Consider the following 27,921-nt stretch of genomic DNA (forward strand, 5'->3'; position numbering starts at 1 on the left):
GGGAATCACAGCCACCCTCTCCAGCTGCCCCCTTGATTTAATCTAATACCTCCATCTCCAGGGATGTGGCAGAACTGTCCTGCTTTTCACTCACCCCCCACAGGACTCTCTTTAAATTGCAAATTATTTTTAAATTTTAAATTTAAGATTACTTTTTGCTCAGAAACATTTTCAAAATGTTCAGTTTTTTTTAAACTAAAACCCCCAAGAAAACACAAGAAACAACCAACCCTTCCCCTGCTCCCCAGCCCTGCCCCATCCTTGGGTGTGATTAAAAACTCCATTCTAGCTTTTTTGGAAAGAAGTGCCCTAAAAAGTCCAAAAAAAGCAGTGAACAAGCAATGAGAATGAAAAAACTGAATATGCTTTTTGAGTGGACAAATCCATGTGCCCAGGGAAACTGAGGCATGGGGAGAGGTGCTGGGACCAGCGGGGATGCTGTGCATCAGGCATCACCCCTGAATCGCATCCCTTGGTCTCCCAAGCTCCCACCACCAGGAGCAGGACCGAGCACTGGGCTATTGCCTTTGCTCACCCTCCCACCCCAAACCCTTCCTGCCCTCTGCATCCCCATGGGGGAAACCCCCAGGGCATCTCGCTGTCCTCTTTTTCCTCCCAAAAAATACACCGGGTTTAGTTTAAGTTTTTTGGTTTTTTTTTTTTTTTTTTTGCAACAAAAGAAACTATTTATTTGGAATATGCATTACCAGTACAAATCAGGAAACTGTAAAACCTACACCTTGTTAGTATCGTCATAGAACATAAAAGTCTCAACTGGGATCAGAAAGACAGAGGCCTTTTTTTTTCTTTACAGAAGCAGAAAAGCTTAAAGTTTCAAAACCAGGTCAGAACAGAGAGTCTTTTTTTTTTTAGGGTTTTTCTTTTTTTTTTTTAATATTTGGAATCCATTAGGAAGAGAAAAAAAGATAGGGGAAAAAAATAGAAAAGAAAAAGCAACTCAAAACAACTGGATCATCTTTACAAGGGATAGAAAGGGCTTTGCAAGAACAAAAAAAGCAAACCAACAAAACCAACCCCCCAGGCAACGTCTGATTTACATCATTTAATAATAATAATAATAATAATAATAATAAAGGTGTATGAAAACAAAAGGACTCCAGGAAACCTTGGGATTAAAAATAACACCCCAAACCCTAAACCGTTCAGTGATGTGAAAAACTCAGGTTTTTGGGGGGGGATGTGGAGCAGAGAATCTGTTTTAAGAGAAAACTAAAGTGATGCCAACCGGCATCTTCCTCAGCGCTCCTCCTTGAACCCCACTCCGCAGCCACCGAGATTTCAGGCTGTATTTAGGGGCATTTTGGCTGTGTCCCATCATGGCTGGGGGGCTGCCACGTCTCGTCCCTTGTCCCTCATTCTTCCCAGCATCCCTGTGCAGCCGGGACTTGGGGCCAGGCCGTGAGACCCCGTCCTCAACAAGATCCATGGTCCATGGTTGAAATGAGGTTGGTACCTTCCTTGCTCCGAACCCACCATTTTTGGGCCCAGAGCTGCGGTTGGGCTGATGGGTGCCTCCAAGGCAGGGCTCTTGCAGCAAACCCTCAGGGCAAGGGTGCTGCCAGGATTCAGGGCAGAGGATAAGGGTACTGAAGCCCACCACTGCCTACGGATTTTGGGGAGGATTCATGCCCTTTCATCACTTCCAGCCAGCTCAGCATCAGCCCCAGGCACGGAGACCCACAGGGGCTCAGCACCCGAGTCCCCGTCACCCCTCCACATCTCCTCCCCAAACCCCCTCGGGATTACATCCCTCTCTGGAGACGTAATCCCCGGGATCCGCCCCCCGGGGAAAGAGAAACACCCCCCCCAAAAATACCACCATCACTTTTCACATCACTTGGGTCACAGCTGAAAAGCGCAGGGGAAGCGGCAAGGCCGTCGTCTGGGACAGGTCAAAAATAAACTCAGCATCATCATCAAAGGCCCCCCTCCCCTCCCAAATAATGCCAAAAAAATAAAATAAAACGTAATTTCTGGGTCTCAACGTTAAGAAACATAAAGTGTTAGACTGTACCTATTAATGCTCACTATTCCAACCATTTTTTTTCTTTTTAAAGTTTTACAAAATGAATTACCGTCACTTTTTAAACATTGTGTAAGAAGAAATGAGTGTGCACAACTCTACACTTTTCTAGCATTCTTGAACTAATTCACAAATGCAAGAAAATGGAAAAAAAAAAAAAAAGGGAAAAACAAACGGACAAAAAAAAAGATGAATGTAGGTAGTTTGATGTTATAAACTATACAGGAATGAAGCGCTTGTTGCCACAGCAAGAACAGGGACGGGACCTTCCCCCTGTTCAATTTTGCGTGCTAAGAGGGTAATTTTTTATTCTTTTATTATAAACACTATTAAATTCCGACTGCGTTTTTGGTTTTTTTTTTTTCTCCTTTATCTGAATATACAAGAACATTCATTATCAAATGTTCGTTATCATCAATACTACAAAGAACGAGACACAAATCGCAAGAAACAATGGAAAATGTTAATAAAGCTGAAAGAGTCGTCGAGTTTTTTTTGTGGGTTTTTTTTGTTTTTATTTTTTTTGAGTTTCTGCAGGTTTTTTGTTTGTTTTTTGTTTTTTTGTTTTGTTTTGGTTTTTTGGTATCGAAGTCAGGTTTTTCTGGGCAGAAAAAAATAATTAAAAAAAAAAAAAAAGAAGAAGAAAAAACCCACAACACTCGGGGTTGGGGCAAGGGAAAGGGGAGGAGAAACACCCCACCCCCCCAATAAAAAGCAAAGAAAAAGTCAAGCGAGCAGCTATGCCAACGCGAACCAGAGGGACCAACCGGGGAACCAGGAGGTGACCTGGAAAGTACCGTGGAGGAGCGCGTGCCCTGCCCGGGCAGGGGGTGCTGCGGGCAGGGGGTGCAGGCAGGAGGGGCAGCGGTTGCAGGGCAGGGGAAGGCAGCCCCGGCACAGGCTGGCTCTGGTAAGTCGGTGGTTTTGGCTCATCCCCAGTTGGTTTCCAAGAGGTACCGTGGCATTCCCGCAGGCATAGCACTGCTGCCGCTCCGGAGAACAGACCTGACCCAGTCCCACGTCCCTGAAATGCTTTGCTGGAACAGTTTCATGTAAAGTAAGTTGGAAATGGTTAAAAGGCTGCACTGGGGGAGGCCACAGGAGGAGGAGGAGGAGGAGAGCGGGAAGGTGCATGGCGGCTCAGAAAGATGGGCAGCACCTCCTAACCGTCCTCACAGGGAAACAACCTTCTCGTTGCTCTTAACACATTCCCAGCTGGGAGGCAGCCCTAGACCTCACACATCGCAGCATGCTCTGCGGCACCGTCCGCAGCCCCAGGCACAGATGCAAAAAGAGGAGCAGAAAGTGTCTCACTGCTGGAGACGCAAGAACTAAGCAAGGAGCAGCTTGCGCTGTTTCTCATCCACCTTTTGTGTTCTACTCTGATCCCACCAGCTCAGAAACAAAAAATCCACTGCATTGGGACTTTTCGTATTTGGGGGAAGGTCACAAATTTCAGAGCGGATGTTTTGGAGCCTTCTGGGCTTGTTCCCCAGGGAAAGGCAGGCTTCACCTCCACTTCAGGCGAGTCACGCTGCTGGCCCCACGCTGCAAGGTGACAGCGTGTCACACCACTGCTGTGGTCTGCAGGCCAACCACCATTATTTTTTTCAGCAGAAAGGTGGAAATTTTTCTGGCAGAGCTTTAATTTTAAATGGTTCCTGCTTAACGCTGCTCTGCGCTGGCAGTTCCCATCTCAAGATGGCTGGCACCGGCATGGGCATGGACGTGCAAGAGCATGAGATGCGGCCAAGAGGTATTTGGATCCATCACAAGGTGCCAGACATGCTGCACCGACACCGGTCCCAATGACACCTAGGGTCTTGCTGTGAGTTGGCTCAGCCTCCTTCCGCCCGCTGGAAGAACCAGCGGCCAAAAGTACTGCCCCAGCACCAAGCTCAGCCCATTGCCTGGGGCAAACCGGTGCCTCCGCACCCCGCTCTTCAAAAGCCATGTCCTCCCAGTGTCAGCAGCCTGAAGGGGTGTTTCAGCAGGATGAAGCCTTGCTTACTTACATCACCGCTTGTCCAAAAAGCGGACCAGAAACCCCATGAGTGCTCCCACAACTTGGGATGCCACTCCCAGGATAAAACCAGCAGTGTCAGTTGAAAGACATCCCCAAACAGGGCATCCACCCGTCTTGCAGAGCCTTCACCCTCAAGCAAACATGTTGCGTTAAGTGTTACCAAAAGCACCCGACGCGCTCACCCCACCGCATCCAGCCCCTGGGATCCCACTGCCTGTCCCTCGCTGCCTGCCTGGCAGGGCTTTGGGAATGCAGCGGGTGCCACCAACCTCTGTGGGTCCTGCCTGCACGGGGGAACCCACCTCCTCCTCTTCCGCAGCACAGCACGCTCCCAAAAACACGAGCCAACACCCTGTGACACTCTCCTCACCAGAAAATACTCCACCGCCGGCCTCCTTAGGTGCTGTGAGAAAACTGCTGGGGTCCCATCAACCATCTACGCCTGATCCCGTACAACACCACGCAGGTGCTCAGCGCCTTTGTTATCAGTGACGGCCATTTCTCGTCCACCTCTGCCTCGTTTCCTTCCCTCCTCTCCTCCCCTTCAACAGTGGGCAAGGAGGATGGCAGGGTTTCATGGCTCATTCAGCTTTGGGATGTGCAGTGGAGCAGGGCAGGGACCAGGAAGAGTCATTGGTTTCCCAGGGCTGGGAATGGGCCGGTACCTTTTGGAAGCGAAGGAGAGCACACCAGCTCCTTCTCCTATGTGCACAGTGGGCTGCATCCACCTGCCCTGTCACCGGCAGTGCCCAAGGGACAGCTCACCAAGGCAGGGCTGGGCGCGGGGAGGAGATGCACTGGCTGCGGCCAGGGCTGGCGGAGACGAGGTGGCAGCGGGGCTGCGGTGGCATTTCCCTACGGAGAGGTAGCGTGAGAGACGGGGGTGGCGAGGGGTGCTGCCTACTAGTAAAGGAGCGAGACGTGACTGAGGTACATTTGTGGCTCCTCAGAAAGATGCCCAGCGCATGGCTGTACACTGCTCTGGGGTTTTGTGTGGCGGCAGTTGATTTTTGCTTTTCCTCCTTAAAATCCTTCTACCTGTTGACACATCCTTCGGTGGGAAGGGGTGAGGGGAAGGGAGTGGTGTTGTGGCGGTCGCAGGGAGAGGGAGAGCGGCTTCTACCCAGAAAAGAAAGGGAAGAGAGTATAAAGAAGTGTCCAGATTGGCTGAAAAAAGCATCCCGACGAAGAGAAGAGAAGAGAAGGAGTCTTCTTGTGTGTGCTGATTGGGTTCACCTCCAGTCTGACTGCTGCGGTGTTAGGAGAGGCCCCCTCCCCTCCTGCCCCCGCCGGGGCCGGCTCAGCCAGGGATGCAATTTGCTGGGAGATCAGTTGGAGGTATCAGAGTGAACGCTGCCAGGGCCTTCTGTGGGGGAGGTCACTGACGACGGGGTAGTAGCGTCTTGCCAACCTCCATTAGCCTGCGGGAAGGGAGACATGGAGATGTCAGTCACCCAACGGCATGCCCAGCCCTACCCAAGCTGCCCATTCGCCTCGGACCTCCCTGCTTCTCCCTCGGCAGGGGCTGATGTAGGAAGCAAAGATGTCCCCTCTGGCTCCCCCACCCCACCATGGACTGCAGGGCTCCATCAGTGGGATGGGGCCAGAAACAATTCTGTCGAAAACAGGGATTTTGATAAATTGCAAGTGCTCATGGAAGTTGTCTCCTTTAAAAAAATATATTTTTCTGCAGAAACCCTGAACTCTGGTTGTTTGGAATTTTTTTATTCCCAAATAGGACCCTTCCCCATAGGGAAGGAGGAAAATAGCAAATGCCTCACTTCAGAAACCCCACCTGGGATGTCATCTGGACCCAGATGCTATGAACACGCAGAACAAGCAAAGGCTCCCAAGGGACCTCTGAACCATGCTGTGTCCCCCAGCATCACTCCACGTCCCCCCTCATCACCTTTCTGGGCACCCCTTCTGCTGTGTGGTCCCTGTGTGGAGGGAAGCCATCGGCACCAAGCCTTGCTGCGGGAAGACATGCTGCCCACACACCAATCCTGCCCCATGCAGGCCCTGTTCGGAGATTTGGGCGATCTCTCCACTCCTAATGCAGAGCCTCCCCCTCCTCACTTTGCAGTAAAACCACAAATTTCTGCTGCCCTGGGGCTGGTCCTCCATACTCCCCGTCACCCCTCCTCAAGGGACCCCAAGCCACAGCACAACAGAGGTGCCACCACCATATCTGTTCCAAGGGTTTGTACAGCAAAGCATGGTGGACAACTTGTTTCTTCTAAAAATAGACGCAGAGCCAAATTCTCCAGCCTCTCAAGAGCAGAGCTACTGGAAGGCCCTTGCTGCCGCAGGCAGGAGCCAGCAGTGCACAGAAGCTGCTCCTCTGCGGCTGCCATTGCCTTTGGAGAGGAGCAGATGTTGCACCCAACCTCCTCTGCTTGCTCTGACATTGATTCAGTGCTTGGCTAATTAATCCTTCCCAACCACTGCCCGAGCTTGAGTCGGTAGCAGCCGCTGTCCCACTTTAGACATGCCCAGGATGCTTTGGCCTCTCTGGCTGCCTGTCCCACTGCCTCCTGGTGCAGGACATCCATCACTGGCCCCACCAGCTGGGACCCCGCAGACCCCCAAAGTGGGGTAAGGGTAGGAAAACCCTCATCGCTCCGAAGCGCCGAGCAGCCATCCGGGACTTGCCAGTGGGTTGTCCACGCTGCCGACCAGCTCCTGCCTGCCTAAGAAGCAGCTGAGATGGGAGCAAAGAGCTGACCACAGGCGAGCCATGGGAACCCACGTTTTGAGGGATGAAACCACCTCACAGCGGGACATGCACAAAGCAAAAAAGACAGAGGCGTGCACACACACAACAGGCTTGTGTGTTCTTCCATGCGCACATGGGAGTGTGGCAAACATGCTCCCTTGCAAAGGGGTTCAAGCAACAGCAAGGAAGACAGGAATCGCAACCTGAGCTTGCTAGCAGGTTAGCAAATCCCATTCCACTTCACCTTGGGTGCAAGCATGAAACCAGACTATGCGCGAACATTACCAGCCCCGCGTGCCTGCCGCCTGCAGAGACCCCAGGTTTGCCGTGCCCACCACCCCCGCCAGCTTCCATCCGCACCCAGGCCCCGACCCACCATCCCTGCGCTCCCCGAGATGCAATATCCATCCTTACACGTCTTGGACCGCTGCAAGAGGCAGCAATTACTGTAGATTATCAGCCCGACAATGACAGGCTGCGTAAAGAGAGACACAGAGCCAACTCCACCGCCCCGAGACTGGCATATTCAAGTACACTTAGGACATTAATAGCAATTTACGTGCCATCAGTGAGAGAGAACCACAATAGCTGTGCTGGCAGCCTCTTATTACCAAGCCTGTTATTTGTTGGAGTTACAAGCTATAATCACAACAGAAACTTTCAAAACCCTTATCTTCTGTGACGCACCAAATCTATTTCAGAGCCGTAATTGCTATGTCACCGGAGAGTTTGCTGCTTAATGCACTCAGATGCCATTTAGTGTTTGTGGGGTCATTACGGCGAGCAGGAGGGGGGAGAGCGGAGGGGGCCGCATGGAGCAGGGCTCCGTCCCTATTGTGCTCAACTATTTTTAGCGAGGCTTTTGCGTGCCAGCCATGGTTGGAAGGAGCGAGAGGGAGAGCATCTTGCAGACAGCGACTGCGGTGCCTCGATGTTTAGCACACTGCCCCACAAAATGCTGGGGAGCCCCACTGCACTTGACGTTGGGAATCAGCCTGCATGTCTTGCAGGAGTTTGCACTGCAGATGACCACCTCGGTGGCATCCAGTGGGAAGACAAGAGGATGCTGGGTAGAGGCTGACCCGGATTGGGGCACCCTCCACAGACCTCATGCCCTTCTGCTCCCCCAGCCTGCGAAGGCCCCAAGTTACGGGTCAAGCAACGGAAAGGAGGCCTCAAGGTTGGCCATGACTTTATCATCTTGATGCTATCCTTTGATATGGACAAGCTGTCCATGAGGAGGCCAGATCCTTCCCCAGGCAGAAGGCATGTAGGCACCATCCACACTCATCCCTCCTTTTCTGGAGTTCACACCGTTGCTGCATTGACCGAGCCACGTGAAGGATGCACCTGACTCTATCCAGCTGGCCCTGCCTCTTTCCAAAGCAAGGAGATCCCTTGGGATCTCCCTCAAAGACAAAGGAGTCTTCTGAGGAGGCTGCTGCTCCTCACAGACCCTCTGAGGAGCCCCTGCACACAGCTGTGACTTCTTCAGGAGAGGGAGAAGCCAAAGACAGGGCAATGCTCTCCACGACATCTCTTCATATGCCACCTTCTGGTGCCAGAGCACAGGCAAGGCCTTGGTGGCTGTCCAAGTGGTGGAGCCCCGGTAATGGACTGCTGAAGCAACTGGTTTTGGTGCCCATTTCCACAAGTCTCACAGCATTTTTGTCACCGCCAGCAAGTCTGTTTGGCTCTCTGCCCAGGACTCCTACGTGGGGCTGCGAGATGACTTTCTGCCAATTTTTAAAGGCACCTTTTGCTTTGCATGGAGGCTCTCTCGATGTCCTACCTTCTATGGCCAAATCCTTGTCCCACTGTCAATGGGGCAGGGTGTCAGGTCAGCCTCCTGACACCAGATACAGCAAGTCTGACAGATGGGGAGTAGCCTCAAAGCGGTTTCAGACTTCTGAGCTTTTAAGAGCTTGTATCAGGGCCTCCTTATGATATTCACTGAAGCTGTTATTACACACCAGAGAATCCAGCCTTGTCTGGCCATCACTTTCCAAGGGTCACGGCAGCAGTCTTCAGGACACACCAAGGCATCCCTTGGTGATGAGTGGAGCTCAGGCACTGAAGCCCTGTCAGACCAACTTTCATATCCCAGCTCATGATCATGATCATGAACTGTAGGTTGGTCATGATGGTGAACCGTAGCTTGCTGAAGAATAGAGCAACAACTTTCTTTTCAAGGCTCAAATTCTTAGAGAAAAGGGTCTCAGCACAAGAGAGGAGGTCTCGCCTTCTACAGGTACCAGTGGCCGGTCATCCTCGCCGACAAGAGTGGACGCAAAACTCAACAGCACAACCTGCCACTGACCACCACCATCATGGTCACACACACTGCTCTGGAAATAGGCACAGCTCTGCACAACAGCCGTTTTTAAATCAAAAACCTTGCACTCTGATGAACTTTTAAAAATAGCTCCTCATTTGAGACTTAAATGATCTATAAATTAAAGTCCAAAAAGAAATTTCTGAAAGGGTTTTTCTTTAAGATGACTATAGCTCATTCATTCATTTGCAGATGGGGGAACTAAGACACTTTGTGGATTTACGCCATGGGGCAGTGGCAGGAAGGGCGATGTTTTGGGTTGGGATCCTCCAGAGGATTATGGCAATAAAGATCCAACTTCTACTGGAACCCACCAGAACCTCGATATCTAAATGCTTTGAAACCCTAGCCTCGGGGACCTCCAGCTGGGTACGCGCGCAACAAACAAGCACTGTCCAAAGGGACCAGACACCTAACACCTCTCACTTAACGGTGCAAAACCCCTCAACCTCAAAGCTTGCAAAAAGGTCTGGATCAGGCCTCAAACATCCCCTCCTTTCAGGTGGGAGCAGTCGCTCATTCCTCTCAGTGCTACCCAAGGCTGGGTATCCTCAAGAGGCCTCCTGCCTCTACCATCCCTCCATCACCAAGAGCATCCCCGTCCCTTGCAGGGACTGGTGCTGTCCAACGCCTTCTCCACCTGCAGGGGAAAAGGTGGCTGTTCTCGCTCTGCCTCAGCCATCACTGCAGGTCACGGAGAGTGTGATGGCTGGGACATTGCCCATTATCCTGCTAATGATGCAGAACTGACTCCAGCCCTTTCTGCCCCGCGGAGCGGTCTGTCAGCCGTCGAGCAGCAGAGCCATGGAGGGAACGGGGCTTTGGGTGGATTCCTTTCCTCAGCTGTCATGACTTACAAGCATTTAAAAATTCATCCATCAAGGAAGGCAAACCTCGAGCGTTGTCTCCCCTGCCAAGGTTTGCAGCGGTGGAGCTGGGCAACCTGCTGCTGACTTCCCAGCCCTGACGGGCTCCTGGGATGACTTAACCTCAGCCCCATGCAGACATCTTTGTGACAGGGCTCTTGACTAGGTTTCGGCTCATCTCCTTCCAGCAGCTCCCGGGGATGCTCGGGTGATGTGGGGACGGCAGCTTTCTGTGTCACTAGCAGCTTTTCTCTGCATCCCGCTGCCTGTCCTTGGCGTTAAAGGGTTCAGGGAAGAGGCAGGGAAGCCCTGCCTGCTACAAGACAGCCACCCTGCCTGTGCTGAGCAGCTCCCCAGGACCTTGCCTGGGACCAATGCTCTCTGGAGGGCAGCCATACTTTGGGGGTGGACAAACTGAGGTCAGCCAAGGGACCTAGCAGGACGAGAAGACATTAAGTGACAATAAAAGCTACAGGGGAGCATGCTGCCTGGGATATGGGGAAAGCAAAACATTCGGGGACAGAGAGACAACCTAGAAGATGCTTCCTAAACTATCTGCTCAGCTCTGGACTCCCTGCCTTGCTCCCCATGCCTACCACAGCTTTATGGGGAAATGAGGCATAACCCCCAAACCCAGGCGGTCCCTTTGCCCATTTGCCACCCTGTCCCTTTCTGAACAACATCCAATTTGGGCCAGTTTGAGCTCCTGCCCTCCTAAAAAAACAGCCTGAGCAGCCATTAGATGCCACCATCCTGGGTCCCCGTTTGCAAAGCGCAGGGGGGACCGCTGAGCCCCTGTGCTCTCAGCCCACTGGTTCCCAGTGCTGCTCGTGGTAACACTGGTTCTCCCAGTACCACAGCCAGACATACCAGACCAGCCCTCCTCGTCCTATTCAGCTCTTGAGTTTCCACTACCTCTTTCTTCTCCTTTCTCCCATTGCCCCCTCCCTGCCTCGTAATCCCCGGGAGCAACCCTCCCCCCCAAATTTTGGCTTAACCCAGCCCACTGTTATTTTTCAAGCCAACTGCAACCATAATCAGCTCAGCCTCTTTCCTTGGGGGTATTTTAATTTATACAAAAGTATCATCTCTTATCATGATCAGCCTGCGATTCATTTACTCTCCAAGTATTAAAAAGCCAGAAAGGGAATAAATTCAGCGCACAGAGAAATTAATGCGGAACGATAGGCTCTTTCATGTGGCATTTCCAAGCGCCGTTTTTGCAACGGGCTTATGTAATGAGACATAATTATCTGCACATGTTCAATTACATTACTTCACAAATCCTCCCTGCCTCTGCCTCCTGACGTCAAGCCGCCCGCTAAGCCCTGGCACTCACAGGAAAGGGGAGCACAACCCCCCGTCCTGCTGCACCCCTTTCCCTGCACCCTTTTCCCATGCTGGCAGTGGCTGCTCGCACACTGATGGCCTGAAGACAGTCACAGGCAAGGTGACAAATGGCACAAGCCTTGGCCAGGGGGGTCATGGGACTGGACCGTGCACCCCACCAGGGTGCTCAGCTGCGGGACCATGGTCCCACCCAGAGGACCACCACCTTCCTGCCCAGCCTGAGACCACCCCACCTCAACCTTCAGCCTCCTCAATGGGGACCGCGGCAGCCAGCCATGTAGAGGGCCAGCCGCCCCCTCCTCCGTGCCACCCCGGACACCACCACCACCACCCACTCAGCGCTCACAGCCTCCTTTTCCAGGCTGCCCTCTTCTCCCAGCTTGCTGTCACCGCCACTGAGATGGCGGACGATTGATCTGAGAAATGAAGTTGGATTGCTGTCCCAAATCTACACTGGGTTCTCCTTGTGTGTGTCTGATCGATTTCCCCCTGTGCGACACAGCTTGTCGCTACGAATTTTCATGCTAGTCAGAACCCGCCAGCACACCCAAGAACAAGGAGAAGATGCTCCAGAGACTGCCCTCCCCCTCGCATCCTCCCCCAGTCTGGTTGGGTGAGGTTTTCGTGGGTTGATGTTGGTTGGCTTTGTGGTTTTTTTTTCTCCTTTTATTTGCAATTGTTATTGCTGCCAACCCCATCACCGCCGTGCTTTCGGATGCAGGCCAGGGATGGGTTATTTTTAGATGGTTGCTCCGGGATGGTGCCATTGGCCTCCGCGTGGAGCCATCTCTGGACCGGGGCATTCGCGGTGACATTCCCCACCACAGTTACGCGAGGTGTCACCTGTTTAGCAGCTCCTCTCAGCCGAGCGCGTGTGGCCGCAGGTGCCAGGCGAACGCTGATCGGCTCTGACAGTCCTAGACGCCAGCTGCCTGCACAAAGCCTGCCCGGTCGCCACTTTTTTTGTGGGCAAAGCTCTGCCGTTGGCATGACCGATACAGAAGCAATAAACTAGGTGACCGTAAAAGCAAAGACAAGTCCTACTAAGTGGCATTCTGAGCCCTATGGCTTTGAAATAATTGGTAGTGAGAGAACAAAAATGAAAAAAAAATAAAACAAGAACCCAAGCCTGTTTTTTTTTCTTACACTGATGCCCTGCGGACTATACATCTGACTTGCTGCGAGTCCATCACTGTATCCTCCTGTCTGGCTGATAACATGGCGAAGGGTATCCACCTAAACAGACCAACAACAACAAAGACACAAATTAGAGTGAATGAAAGGTCAGTGGGCAAAGCCGCTTCAGTTCATCTTTGGCATGATAAAAACAAACAGTAGTAGTAGTAGTAGTAATAGTAGTAGTAATAATAAAAATAATAATAATAAAAAAGGTATATACTTAAAGAGGGGGAAAAGAGAACCGCAGTTGGCCTTGCGGTGAGAGTCGAGCCAGAGGACCGCTCCTGCCTCCCTCACCACCCCCCACCTGCCCCGGCGGCCCCATCACGCTCTCCTTGGTCCCAAGTCTTCCAACAAAAAGAGCGGAAAGGGAGAAGAGCGTGGCAAGCGTGGGATGGGACCTCCTGAAGCACATCGCTGCCGCCAGCTCGACCATCATGCTTGAGGACCCACGTTCCTACCCTCACCCGCTTCCACCCTTCAGCCCCAAGCACTGGGAAGCTCACGGCAATGGAAGGAGATCCTCGGAGCTGGCCAAGCGCCTTCATTTCGGAGGGCCCAGAAAGGGAATATACCTACCATGGCAAAGGCACTGGCAGCTCTCCTCCAAATGCCCCGTTCCTCTCCCTCCGCTCCCCCAGCCCAGCCCTAGCAGCGGTATGCGCGGCGAGCACACCTCGTTGCCCACAGACGGTACGCTTGCTCTGCGTCCAGCACTGTGAGGGGAGCAACCTCAGCTTTAGAGAGCTCTCCTTGCCCGATGCAGAAGTGTCAGAGTGGCTGTCGTCTCTCAACACAGTACAGAGCCTTAGATGCCAGAGGGTGGACTCATGGCACATCTGGACATCGGATGTGAGGTGAGAAATCTGAGTGAGTTCCTGGCTATTTTAAATTATTTCTTTTTGCCCAAAGCATGGGTTGAAGTTTCAATAACACTGCTCAAAGCTCCCTTGCTTTGTCTTGCTGGTGTGTACATGGGTGGTGTGAGTGCCTGTGCTTTGGAGAGATGATGAGGGGTGGGTTTTAATTTAAAAAAGAAAAAAAAATCTGTTTATTTGAGCATTTCTCGCCTTTCAGTAGACACCTGGTTCGGCATCAAAGGAGTAAGTGGAAGTCTTGTAAAATGAGACACCAGTCCAAACATCTGGTCCCTTCCCTTGGAAGAATAAAGCAAGCAGAACCTAAACCTCAGCCTTTGAGTTTGTGCCTGTTCTCCTGAACCTCCTCTCCTCCTAGTACGACTATCAAGCCAGAGCCAAATGCATTCACAAAGTGTGGGCAAGTCTCCTCAAGACCATGGTTGTTGGTTTGGTTGGGTGTTTGGTTTTGGTTTCTTTTGGATTGATTTTTTTTGGTGGTTTTTGCTGTTGCTTTTTTTTGGTTGGTTGGTTGTTTTTTCGGTTTGGTTTGCCTTTTTTAAGTGTTGGTTGGTTTGTTTGTGCTGGTTGAGATTTGCTCTTTTCGGACGGGAGGGAGAAGTGCCAATACAATCAAAGGCTCCTCCAACACTAATGCATTCACTGGCAGTACATCGGATGGGTCCCTACCTGTGACTGCACGTTGGCTCCAACCTGGGCCCCTTGGTAAGAATCCCCATTGAGAGACTGCACGCTCATGAACAAATCTCCAGAGTTTGACATGTTAAAAGAACTGGAAGAACCTGGAAAGGAAAGAGTGAGGCACCTGAATCACAGAAAGGAAAAAGATCCACCCCATGACTCTCAGCCAAGAGGAAGGAACAACATGCCAAGCAACCACAAAACCAAAACACACAGTCAGGTTAGTAGTATGAAGAACAGAGCAAGCAAAAAAAAAAAAAAAAAAAAGATGCACTCTTGAGGTTATTCAAAGCCACATGTTGTTACAGCTCAATGCCAAGAACATTCTTCAACAGCTCCTCAGCTGGAGGAAGGATTCTTCATGCTCTGGACTGAGACAAACAAAATTCAGCCTGGAGGACTCAGACAGCCCTTTTCCTTCATTTCAGGGCATCAAAATCCTTCAGGCAGCTTTGAAAATCTTGGTTGTTGGAGGTGTCCACCCAGCAGATTGCACTGGAGAACAGAATTACCCAAACAAGCCTCGCTATCAAGAGCAGAAGCCTTTTCAGCAGGGCGAACCAGGCCCACGCTACTGCTGTTTCTGAGAAGCTCAGATCAGGGTGGGTAAGTCTACACTGCGCTGCTCTCTGCAGGGTGTGCACATCCAGACACCATCCAGTTCCACGGCCGGAGCTCCTGCTGAGCCACGGGAAGCTCTGCGAGGGAGTGGTGCGTGGGGTTTGCCTTCAGAACATCAGGAACCCATCACTGGTGGGAACTGCAGTGCACCAGAAGCGAAGGCTCGCAAAAACGTGAAGGCACCTGGGCTAGACTCCCAGTACCCATCACATCAGCAAGTGCCTTTCATCATGATGGGCCATGAGAGAACACAAGGGTGTCACAGCTCTCCTGGGCCAGCTGCCCCAGAAGAACGAGCTCTGTAAGCAAATTCCCCACCGCATGCACCAGTCGCCAACGTTACACTAAAAAATGATAACGGTGAAGACAACTGGGTGGGATCAGGAAAAAAAAATGACAAAAGAAAAGAAAATCCCGCCTTTGCAGAAACGAGACTTTCTGCTTCCAGCTTCGAGATATCTCAGCACCTCCTCAACTACAGAACGGGAGAAGCAAACCCGTCATGTAACTGGAAGGCAGGGGAGGAGGGAAGGGGGTTAAAAATAAATAAAAAGGGTTTACGGGATTATTTCAGAACTTATCGTGCAGATCAGCGCGTTAAGTGTGAGACAGCTCAACGTGCAAGGTTTGGTTATATACATGACGTTAGCCTTGGAAAGGAGAGACTTCAGGGGCCCAGGTCAGCTACACTTTCAGCTCCAACCCCAAATAACTCTCTCATCATCGCCACTGCCACTTCCAGCTTGGAAGAGTGGCAACCACAGTCCTGGTGGAATTGCCCAACTATGGCTCATGCGTACGCTCTGGGAAATGCCTGGCAATCCCCCTCCCTTTACTGGAGAGCGAAGAAACACTCTGGACAGACCCCAGCTCTGCACGGAGGTGGACCAGGAAGGCTCCTCTGAAGGAAGCCACCTCCAAGAAAGGTCAGGGAGCAGGTGGGATGTCTATGCTGGAGACTTCATGTCACTAAACTCTCTGCTGTTCTCCTTGCAACTGGCTCTTTTGTCAGGTGCTGGCAATTCTCAGAATTGAAGGAAAGCAGAAACATCACTGCTAGATAAAACACTCAAGACAGTCAAGAGAAAGACTCATATTGAGCACAGTGACTCTGGATGAGGACCCTCCCATCGGTGCCTGAAAAGAGCAGAGCCAGGAATAGCTCATTGTCTGTGCTCACTGTCAACCCTGCCCAACCTGTTTCAGAGAGAAATCCCACAGTGCAGCGTAAAATAACCGGGACTAGTCAGAAGGCAGCTGTAACCATCACCTCCTCTGCTCAGCTGGCAAAAGACTCCTGTCACTTCCCGACCTCTCAGGTTACTTGCTATTGTAAAGGCAAAAAAAACTAGGGAAATGAGCTGGCAGGCTGAGGATAGCCCACCGTGACACTGCTCAACTTCAAGCATGAAGATGGGCACTTTTCACATCCACAAAGATGCCTCCTACCAGGTTTTCTAGATGATCGCTTTGACCACCTGCACGAAAAGCACAGGGCAGCAATGTGGCTTCGTACTCCTGCAGTGGCTGAGAACCTAAGAGCTTTGCAGCTACCACTCACAAGAAGCAGAGAATATTCTCCTGTTCTTTTAAGGTGAGCAGAAACCTTTGAGATCACACAAATAATCAGTGGCAGAGCTGGGAAGAGGACTTGGGAATCCCTGAGTACCTGACAGGGCACTGCTATCACTCTGCCCCCAGCAGATCAACATTTCATCCAACTTTCCCCTACCAGAAGAAAATTATAACAATAATAACAAATAAAAATGCCATAAACTTAACTGATTTTTTGTTGAAACTTAACAAACCTGGCTGTAAAATTGAGACTGGGAGGGAGGAAATAAAAATAAGCAAACAGCCACAAACTCTAGCTCTGAAGAGCACTGGTGTCTTGGAAATCATGAGGAGTGCTGGAGATGTCACTTATAAGATATACGTTGCTATTGGCAGAGGGTATTTTTACAATATGTGTGCATATCTAAACAGTAAATATGTCTTGCTGCTGTTGTGGATGCAAAGATAAATATGCGCATACCAATGGCCCTGCATGTATAGATGCATTTGTATCAGAGGCACAATTGCAGAGAGCCCTTTGCGCCGCCACTCTGCTGCTTCAGCACTCCGCTGTCTACGTACTAGGCGTGTACGAAAATTACGATGGCCCAAAGTCTCAGAGACACTCCTAAGAGGGGCTGATGCACTGGGATGGGAGAGGGGGCAGGAATGCAAAGAGCCCTGAAAATTAAGACTCTGGTATCCTCCATAGAGACAAGATCAAGCAATACAAGTCAAATCCTTCCACTAGAGGAGGCTCCATCATAAATCTAATCTGTCCCTCTGAAAGGCTCCATAGTAAACACACCAAAGGTTTTCAGGGGTCATAATCTGATCTGGTGCTCCTCAAAACCTGAGAGGTAACAACCATCTTTGACCTTGTGAATCCAGGAGGAAAGGGCTCTTATCTTGGCATGGAAGTCCCTTGATGCTATTGTGTGTAGACAAAAAACCCCACCAGAAAAACTAACACTTCGTGACTTGCAGCAGTGTGGAACAGTGGTTCATCTTCAGCATCCAGACATCTTATCAAACCCAAGACCTATCACCACTATTCCTTGGTGCTGTGTTTCTATCAGGGTACCACCAGCTTCAGAAACAGTGGTGGAAATGTCTGAACAAGCTACAGTACTCAGCTCTTGCCGCTGGGTGAAAGCCTACACCAAAACAATGCCCGTAAAGAGATCTCTTCCACCCCTAACATTTCTGATGAGCAAAATCCACTTCAAGTTTGCCTCCAATTCAAAAATCTTCACAAGCTTGACTGCTGGCATTTCTTGCACCACTTCTCCAGCTCTTCAGAGAGCTTCTTCTCCAGCTTCCCTAATCGTTTTCGCTAATGTTTTGACAGTCTCTACTTCCACCACAAGTTTTCCAGGACCTCTAACAAGTCCTTTTCTCTAAAGTACCCAACAATTCAAACAGCATCAAGAATAAACAAACACAGTAGTGGTGTTCATTGGAGCTGAAATCAAGCCATTCTCAGCTGCTGCCTCATACCACCTACCACCAAGGAGACAGACATCCAGCACACTGAACCACTGAAGTCGACTTTTGTCATGTATAAAAGACTCCTAGTTGAAGTCAACAGCAATGACATATACATTGAGAGCACAGAATTTAACCCCCCTGTAACTCTTCCTTGTGTTTCTACCGTGGCCAAAGATGAGGGGAGAACTTGATGGACCATGTAGCTCCTCAGCTGGACAAAGCCACCGAGTTTGATAGCAGATCTAAAAGCCTGGGCTGACCCAGCAGAGTATTTGTTCTTTTTCACTTGCCAACCAACACTCAAGACAGTGAGACCATGATCAGAACAGCCTCTCTGCTGAAGCAGGATCCTCTCCTGTCCAGCGCTCTGGACAAGTGATTGCCACAAATGCAGGAAGGCAAAGAAGAGAAGATACAGCAATCAGGCCTGTGCCTGATGAAGTACCTTTCCAGACAGCACGATCCCCTCCATCAGCAGCTTTAAAAGAAGAGTTTTACAAAACAGAAGGGTGAGCAGGAAAAAAACAGCTGAGGATAATTTTGGCTGCTCTGCATGGAAGATTTCACTGGATGTCATCACCTGTGTGTAGCCCTTGAGGACTCTGGTTGGCAAAAGGGTCTGCCCACATAAAATAGCTTTCATTTGCCATGTGGTTTTTGTGCTGAGATTGTCCAGGCAATCAAAGTGAGGATGGGGAGTTGTTAGCCCAAATGAGCCAGACATCCTCAGCTTATTTGAACATCTGGCTGATAAAGCCCAACTGTGCATATTCAGGATGAAAAGGTGTTTGACATTCAGGCCTGGGTGACTGAGGATGGGGGACCCTGCTTTGAACGTGCCAGATGGCTAGACAGATGCAATCCTTGCCCTTGTCAATGTGTGGCCAATCTCTTTGACTGACTGTAGCCATTCACCGATCTCCAGTAACATGGGCATCAATGCAGAGAACAGATGGGCCTGCGTAGCCACAGCAGAAATGAATATAGCTCCTGTCCCAGGTCCCATCGCATCCAGTTCCACCTCCTCTTCCAACATCATGGCCCTCCAGGGACTACATTGCTGGTTGCTTCTTTCTCATGACCTGTCCTCTGCCTACTCTCTTTCTTTCCACATATCCTACAATGTATTTAAACCAGAAGGTCCTAAAAATTCCCTGCAAATCCAGCCTTTGTTCAGGTTCCTTCCTCACCAAAGTCTCAGCCAATGATCTGAAAACAGAAAAAAGTCCATGGTATAAAAGGAGAGGCATCATCCACCTTAGTCTTTCACCTCTTCATCCACTTTGACGTTCCTCCCAGGGCAATTCAGCACATCTGGATGGCTCATGGCCCTTGACACCATCCTCCAAATCTTTCACAGACACGTTATTTCAGACCTAGTGTGTACAGGTGTGCTTCTTGCTGCTAGCACCTCTAGGACAACCCGAAGCAGGGGAGGTCACACAACTTCAGATGTCCTCAGGACGTGCCTTTGCCCCACAATGGGGCAACGCAGGGATGCTTGACTGAGCTGTTACATCTGTATGGCTCAGCTGGGGAGATCTCAGCCTGGGATGCCACTGTTGGAGATAAAATCCTAAGGCCCTTCCAGCTGTCTTCTCAGGAGAGGACTACAAGGACATTCAAACCCACTATCTCTACAAGCTCAGCCAGAGACTATTGCAGTGCTGACAGCAGGGCTCCCTGCTGCTCTGCCACTGCTGCGGCATACGGGGGGAGTGGTGGGATCTGGGCCAGGTTAGAAACACTTTGCTTCTAGCAGAAGAAGGATCTCCATGGCCTGCAAGCTCCCCTTGCACTGACGTGCTGCTTTAGCACCGCCGCCACATTAGGCACGTGAAAAGAGGTCAATGTTTCTGGAGTGCAGACAAGTGAGCCAGAAAGAGGACCCAGGAGCTCAAGTCTTACACGTTAATAACAAGAGTGTTTGTCCTTCCTTGAAAGCATAGTGTTACCCAGGGATTATCTTAGCTGTTTACTGCAGGGTACCAGCCAATTTATCTTTGAAACAGCCATGTTACTGCCTGTGGGGAAGGCAAAGAAGCAGCCTCGCACCAGAGCACTATTTAACTGGGCAGGCACTGGGGAAATGCCTGTTCCACTACATGCGGGCCAGATCCAAACCCGTTTAAGCAATTTGAAGCTCTTCCCTTGCTATTCCAGACCTTTGGATCTGACTCCAGTTGAAGAAAGAGGAAAAGAAGGAACGCTGTGTCTCTTCGGTCCAAGCTGATGTGGACTGCAGGACAGCATCACAGGCAATAGGCATCTCCCTCAGCACACGCAATTCTGCTCTCTATGCTCCAGCCTTTTCTACACAGGGGTTTTAATGTCGAGAGACTCCACCTGACCAGCTGTTTGGAAAGGATGACATTTTTGAAACTGCAGCTCAATCTTCAGCAGTTAAAACAATGGAAGGAAAAGGGGAAAAAAAAACAACCCCAAAAGAATCAAACAAAATTCCTGCAAACCATCTGTCCCTGCAAAACTCTGCCGCGTCCACCTGAGCCCTCTGAGCACCTCAGCCAAGCCAAAGCAGGCAGCACAGCTTGCTCACAGGCAGCCCTGGGCGAGGAGGAGGTGGGAGAGATGCGTCCCAGCTGTATTTCTGACCTGCAATCAAAAGCCGCAACATCTCTGCTCTAGGTGGCTCTGGGAGTCAGACCCCTAGCAAGTAACATGTCCCCTGAAAACTAAAGGGTTGTGTGCAGGGACTTCTCTCCGCTGCCCAACTGAATAAGCCTTCTACCACTTGCTTCTGTGCAAGCCATCCACATGAGTCCCTGTGAGGTGTGGACAAGCTCCCCAGTACAGAGTGATCAACCACTGCTTTCCATGTTAGCTTGCGGGTAATGGATTGCCTTTGCCCTCCTGCTAGGGGGTTGGTTTGGGAGATCAGCCAGAGACCCATGCCGCTGGTTTCTCCCTTTGTTTGATCCCTGGCTCTGCTTTCTCCACCTTCCACCCAAATCCTCCAGATCTGGGTTGCTTCTGGGGCGTGATTCCTCTGATAGGTGTTACAGGCTGTGTTGCACTCATTACAGAAGCACATCCTGATAGCAACCAGCACAGGGTACCACTGGTGGTCTATTTAACATCCAGCTTCTCCTGCTGCCCAGCATCCCCTTTGCTCCCACATCGTCTCCTTCCTCTTAATAGCCTACCTGATAACAGCAAGCATCATGCCCCTGTGAAAGGGTACCATGAGAAGACACTGAGCTCAAAGGCACAAGAGTGACACCTTCCCACTCTCCCTCCCACCCCTAAAAAGAAAAGAGGCACACAGATATTTGTATGGATAACGAAGTACATGGCAGCCATGAAGATCACTTTTTTTTCCTCCTTTTAATCAAATCCTAATTTTCCATCACTCTTGGGAGCGGAGCACAACCAGCCGACTGCAGCCTGGGATCATTTTTGGGTCGGCCGTCCTTGTGGCAGGTACCACACATGACCTAAGCCTCGTTCTCTAGTGGAGGAGTTGAAATCTGGGCAAAGTGCTCTGTGCCTTTGACCCTCAAAACAAACAAATGGAAACCACAGCAAATGGGCAGGAAATGGGGGAAAGGAACGACCCATTATTTCCCTGGATCACACTGACACAAAGGGAAAATAAAATTCACACAGAGCACACTCTTGCAGGTGATCCAGACACTGTCATGTAAGCAATCAAAGGTAAGCACAACGGAAAGAAAATCAAAGGATAAAAATCTACCCCAAACAACCCCTGAAATGGCATGAGTTAGGACATCCCAGAAATGTTGGCGTTTATCCATTAGGGCCACTCATGCTTTCAGCCCAAGTGAAACAGAACCATTATGCAAGTTTTTTTTTCTTTTTTTTTTCTCCCCCCAAAGTGCAAGCAATCCCAGCAATCCTTTTTTTTGATAAATTTTCTGGTTTTGTGTTTACCATCCATGCATATAACCCCCAACGCAGCACCGTCAGTCACAAGGTCTGATCACATTGCTTTTCCAATAAAAAACAAAAGGAGGAAGGCAAGAGAAAAGAAAAGAAAAAAGAGGGAAAACCCAAACAAACAAAAAGGCAAAGAAAATAAAGTACCCCCCACAAAACAACCCCAAAAACCAAACCCATCTTTTTTTTTTTTTTGAAGACCACAAAAGTGAGCCAACCAAAACCAGAAAATAAAAAATTGAAATAGCCGAAAGGAGAAAAAGAGAGAGACATTAGAGGGAAGGGGGGAAACGAACAAAAAAATGAACACTAATGACCCAAAATAAAAAAAACCAAAAACTAACCAGCTGAATTGGGAGTTGAGGGTGAGTTAGCCTGGCTTCCATGGGCTGACACATTGGTAGCCGTGACAGCCGTTTTGGCAGCATAAATATTGGCTTCCTCTTGAAATTTACCTATGTTCTTCTTGTACCGGATTCTCTTATTTCCAAACCAGTTTGATACCTAAAGCGAGTTTAAGAGAAGACAAAGACGTTAACGTTTCAGCTCTGGAGAGTGCAGCTGGGTGAGGAACGTGGATTAGTTCAGGTTAAGCAGTGCATATTCTTCCCCCCACCCCACTGTTTCCTAGCCATAGAAGGAAGACTTTCTAACCATGCATGCCACACCAAGCCCAGGAAAGGTGGTGGGACCCTCCTGGGAGGGCCGGGTTTGTGTGGATGTGTCTGGTTCCTCTATGGATGAGACATCCACTACGAGGATGCTCCACATGAACCACTAGATCCACCCCACGAAAATATCAGATGGGTTTAAAAAAACCTGAGAAAGTGAAATGACCCTGAAATGGCACAATCTGAAAATGAGTATGTGTCATTTTGGAACTTTCTATTTGCCTCCTCCTTGGTGTCCCTTTGACAGATGCCCTGATTCCCAGATGCCCCTTCTCCTCCCTTTGGAGAAGGCAGTGTGGCTTTCAGGAAAAACATCCAGCGAATTTACTCGGGCCTGGCTGACACACCAAATTGCCTTGATATCACTGAAGCTCTGCTTTTGATCCACCTGAGTGAAATCAGTGCAAAAGGCTAGAAGTGGATGCTCTTCATCCAGCTGAACTTGGCTTTGTATGATTTACCATGAGCCACTACGTAAACCAGGAACTTCGGGGAAGGATGGAGAGGGAGCAGAGGGCTCGCTGTAAGACCTAACTCTGGTCCCAGGGAACAAGTGTGTCCTTTGGAAAGGGGAAGGAGATGTTTCCACTGTGTTCGCCCAGAGACCAGTATGGGCCTGATGTGTCTAAGCGGCTAGAAGTGTGCTGAGTGAGGCTAGTGTGTTTGTTTAAAAAAAATAAAGAAGCAGGCTGAACTTCTTCAGAAGCCATGGGGTGGCTGAAAATGATGCGCCAGATTTGAAGGCAGAATGAAGCAGTGCAGCTCTGCTCATGCCAGTCCTGGCAAAAGCTTTCCCTGTGCCTGCAGCAGTGCAGTGCATGAACCTCAGAAAGCCCCAAGGAGAGGTCCGAGCAGTGATCCTTGCAGACTGTCAGGGTGATATCCTGGGATCAGTAGTATGAATGCTTGACAGAAAGGTTGCTTGGACAACCTGCCAGGTGTCTGGATAAATGCCCCAAAGTTTGCACGTCAGAGGTTCAGCACAGTGACAGGATAACTCTGTGAAACCAGGCTGTGGTATCTGGCCAGAACTGCTTCCAAGGAAAAATGTCAGGATACCTCCTGAACCACCGTGAACTCAGCGTTCCCAAAATCCTGCTCAGTATCCTGCTGATGATAACCCTGTTCACTTGTGGGCTCTATGTTGCACTGAACAATTTCAGAGAAGACATGGGAAACATTTAACCTACAGTTTGGGAAGCAGCTCTCAGCTTCTTCTTTGGCAACACTGAACACAGAGAATCAAGGGAATGTTCTCCTACTTGCAGGTCTCTAAGCAGAAGACAACTTCCATCCGCTACTGACCTTATTTGAGACAGCTCATCAGGATGAAGAGGATGGGCAAATGCCAGAGGATGCTGCAACTCTCCCAGAAGAGCTCCAGTGCTCCTAGGAATGCTTGGAGCTGCAATCTTGAGCTAGCAAATCAACCTCTTTGGTGGGACTCCAAGGACATTCTCCCTTTGCTTGTGATCAAGCAAGTACATCAGTGCTCCCCCTTCCAAATGGACTGTCCAAGCACCAAGACACAGAAGACAATACTAGATGTTCATCCTGGGAAGCTCATAATTTTTTCCTCATCTTAGGGAAATTGTTTTGGCTTGGGTGTTGATAACTGGGTGCTGATATGCTTCTATTCCTATGATGCTTTCTATCTGCAGTTCTCATAGAGCATTCAGCAGCTTCTACACAGAAGTGGCTTCATCCGCCAATTCACCTGCTACTGAACTGCACGTATCCAATCCCGCGCTGCTGCGGAGCAGGAAAAAGAAAATATAACCTGTGGAGACTCCCAGGAGGCAAAAGGTAGTAACTCAGATCAGCACCCAACCCAGATCCGGGAGTGAATATTTCGATGGCACCAGGAGCAGTTGCTGTTTGTCAGTAGCTCCATTCCACTTCTTGGTCCAGCTTTCTCATTAATGACAATGTGCTCCTTTGTGACCTTCCCACTTGGTCATCTCTCTCCAGCAGCTATTCTAGCTTCAAACGCTGGAGCTGGTGGGTGAACTCCTCTGAGCACCACAGGGAAGGAAGTCAGAATAAACGGCCACCACAATCCATCTTTATCTTAAAACTTGTGAAGCAAAGAGCCTGCCTACCCCAATCAGCCTTTGAGTTCAGGTGAACTCTGCTCATGACTTGCACAGATTCATGCTGTCCCATGTTCCCATTTAGCCTCAGCAAAAACAGAGACTTGGATGTGTGTTTGTTTCTGCCTTCTTTGGATGAAGAAGGGAGGGAGATCCTGGAGACAGGCACAATGCAGCCTTGATACAGCACGGTCAAAAAACATCCTAAGTGCAGCATTTCTCCTGGGCATTTTCTCTTTGCGAGGGAGAAGTTGTAAGTGCGAACAGATGAATTAAAAGTGAGAAGGGAACATCAGGACAGCTGTAGTTTTACTTAAGCCAATATGTGCTGTCTCTCATAGGTAACTCTGGGCAGAATCAACGTTTGGGTCTTCTGACCCAGGGGATGCAATCGGAGTCACTCAGCAGGCATTCAACATGGTGACGACACCTACCCTTGGATGCTGTTGCTCCTGCTGAAAGCAGACATGCTCTCACAAGGACACCAGATGCTACTGCTGTCTTCAGTTTACTCAAGTGACGAACAGGCATGTGCCTGGGGCTGGGAAGCAGCCCAAGATGGGGAACGCAATGGGAGCCTAGAGGGAGCACTAAGCTCACATGAGGACAAGACTACCAGAGGCCATATAGATTCGCTTTCAATCACACAGCTTGCTCCAAAAAGAGAAAATAAAGAAGGGTAGGCCTCAGCAATGTACAGTTGAACACTTCAAGGACTGACTGCACTCCTCACAAATCCCAGCAGCACTCAGGTCAAAGCTACAGACTCCAGGAACTATGTGGCTGCCTTGAATGTATGGAAATAATTCAATTTGTCTTTATTGACCACCTTTCTTTGAGGAATAAGCAAGTCAGGGAGATGTCATGTTCCGCAGTACAAGAGTAATGACAGAAATAAATGACCCTGAGAAAGCCCACCCTCCTTGAGCACAAACTATAACCATTAGCCTGTCTGACCCAAACCCTTCCCACTAGGACCTTGTCCATTCTACCTTATCGAACAAAATCTGTACAACTCTTCCTACTGTCTTCAAATGCCTTGGCTTAAAGAATGAACTTTCTGCCCAAACGAGCTCTTCTTGCAATCCAGCTCAGCACTAACTCCTTGAAGAGAAGATTTTGCCTCTGTGGGTCACGCCACATCATTTCTGTGCTGTTAACACCTTGGCTGCAGACACAGCCGTCACTCCATGAAGTCTTCATCCCTTCTAAATCCTCTCCCAAACTCTCCTTTTCCATCCATGGCTTCAATCTGCAAGTCTGCCACCTGCTCTCCCATCCACTTACGCTAGCTTGCGCTAAACTCATTTAGTAATTAAATGCTCAAGACTGCGACATGACTGACTTGACTGAGGTCTGGAGTGCCCTTCACTATGCTAAAGTTTCCCATTAGCAGTAGCTGTCTTTGCTGTATTTCTGGGCTCTCTCACCTGTGAGACTGTGATGCCGCATTTCTTGGCTAGCTCTTCTTTGGCTTCCTCACTGGGGTAAGGGTTGCTGAGATGGGAATAGAAATACTCATTCAGGATTTCCGTAGCCTGCTTGTTGAAGTTTCGTCTCTTCCGTCTTAGCATGAAGAAAGAGGGGAAAACAGGAGGAAAAGGAAAGGGAATCAGTGCCAGGGATCCAAAAACAGGAATGCAATTTTAGATACTCTGACTTTACCCACTTCCCTCCCTCCTTCCCCTGCTCCTGGGAGCATGGAATGCAATAGGCTCATGGCCAGGAAGCTTCTCATCTGCACAGTGCTGGCGACTTTTCTCTCAGCACCTTCCAAAGCAAGTAAGTCTCCTTCTCAAATTATCACTGTATCCTCTACCTCACAGAAGAGTCTTAAAACTGGCACCCAGCTCCTCCACCTGGGAAGGTGATTCCCAACACCTGGCTGCCCTGACCAAAGACATCACTGCTACCCTGCAAAGTTCTGTGCTGAGAAAGCAGCAACGGATATTATCCTTGGGGAAGTCTGTTCCATTCATAGCTGGGCACTATCTGTCTGCTACCTCTTCCCTCATACCCCCAGTGTAGCTGCCTCTGCTGCCCATCCCAAGCTGCAGCCCAAGCCACAGCCTGCACATAACCAGCTTGAGAAGTAAAATAATTCTACAGCAAATTTAAAATCTTGGACAATGGAAACAGAAGGAAAAGAATAGATGGGACAGGACGGGCTGAAGGATTAGCTTTCATCCTCAACTGAAGAGAACATTTTCACCACAGAGCTTTGCTGGAATATGCCACAGAATTTCCTTCTGCCAGAGCAAAACCAGCATGTGCAATTCTCAAGGTACGGCTGGGAGCCTCCCTGAGACAGAGGCTGGATGTCTTGAATTGCTGTCTCCTCCCTTGCTGAGCCACAGACAACTGAAGCGTAAGGAAGGTAAATAGCCTCTGCAGCTCAAGACCACAAGGCGTTGCCTTTCAGATGGACCTGGATTCACTTCAGAACCTCAAAACACCTCTCCCGGGCCTGAACAATACTGCACAGTGGGTGGGAAGAAAGGTTTGGGGGAGTGAACTCACCGTGCGTCCAGAAATCGAGAGCGCAAGATCATGACTGCTTCACACGTGCTTTGCTTCAACTGCATCTGGATGGAGCTGAATTTGCGGTGGATGATGCTCACCATCCGCTCTATCTCCTTTGGAGAGATAGGTCGGGTTCGGCTCTGCTCACGCAGCAGGTTCATCACGTGGGTGGTGAATTCGTTGCATGCCTGGGATGGCAAGAAAAGCAAAAGAAACCCCAGGATCGGAAGGTCATTCGATAGCGTCAAGGACAGTACAGAGGCAATGCTGCTAAGGAAGGAGATGCACGCAGAGGCTTCAATGGCTGGTTTTTTTTAGGGCAGACCCAGAGCAAGTGTGTGCTGGCTCTCTGGGGAGAGAATTTCTCTTGTCTGCCAAGCAGAGGGCATGAGAGACTCCCAACAAACATGGAAAGGCAGGAGCCAATTTCTTTGCTCTCAGGGATCATGGATGGAGCTGGGGCTGGTGAAGCCCTAGGACGCATGTGAAGCATGAAGAAGTCCCAGCCCTTACACTGTTTTTCTAGATGGGACTGGAGGAGCTATAGATATATCTGAGGAGGACCATGAACCTTTTGACCTCTGTTCCTCCTCCCACTGCCCCAGCTGGACCCCAGCACCATGTGTCCTGCAGAGCCCCTTGTGCTTCACAGGAGCAGCTCCCAGAGAGACACGGCCCTGCTCCATGCTCTTAGCACATCAGATAAGAAGTAAGTAACAACAATACTTAAAGCCTGAGTGAGGCAGGAGCCCTGACAAGTAAGGATAAGCAGGTAATAATCCCAATTAGTTTGCTGCTGGCGCAGCACTGCCTGGCTGTTCCTGCTGTCCCCATGCCGTGCTGTGAGGACAGGGCAGCGACAGGAGTCAGGGGGGACAAGGGAGGGATTTTGAGGAAGGATGAAGGCCATTTCATTGCCCTCTCCTCCATCACCACAAGCACCTTGTGGGCACAACAGGATCCTCCAATTCC

The 27,921-nt window shown here is 49.9% G+C and overlaps 1 protein-coding gene across 2 annotated transcripts in view; it reads right to left on the minus strand.

The window, feature by feature from the left end:
- Positions 1–1,439: 1,439 nt before the first annotated feature.
- PBX1 (PBX homeobox 1) overlaps positions 1,440–27,921 on the minus strand; it is a 135,582-nt gene continuing 109,100 nt past the window's right edge. The window contains exons 4-9 of one of the 2 annotated variants that reach the window (XM_087733236.1): positions 26,947–27,137; positions 25,857–25,992; positions 22,007–22,166; positions 14,067–14,179; positions 12,487–12,576; positions 1,440–5,491 (exon numbers count right to left, since the gene is read on the minus strand). In XM_087733236.1, the coding sequence (XP_087589362.1) occupies positions 5,399–5,491; positions 12,487–12,576; positions 14,067–14,179; positions 22,007–22,166; positions 25,857–25,992; positions 26,947–27,137 (783 nt within the window). In that variant the 3' untranslated portion in view covers positions 1,440–5,398. The remainder of the gene's footprint in view (positions 5,492–12,486; positions 12,577–14,066; positions 14,180–22,006; positions 22,167–25,856; positions 25,993–26,946; positions 27,138–27,921) is intronic. The other variant, XM_087733237.1, reaches the window with a different exon arrangement.

Source organism: Nipponia nippon, unplaced genomic scaffold, assembly GCF_047370975.1.
Source record: "Nipponia nippon isolate SJK-2023a ecotype South Korea unplaced genomic scaffold, ASM4737097v1 scaffold_5, whole genome shotgun sequence".
In the NCBI taxonomy this organism is placed as follows: domain Eukaryota; kingdom Metazoa; phylum Chordata; class Aves; order Pelecaniformes; family Threskiornithidae; genus Nipponia; species Nipponia nippon.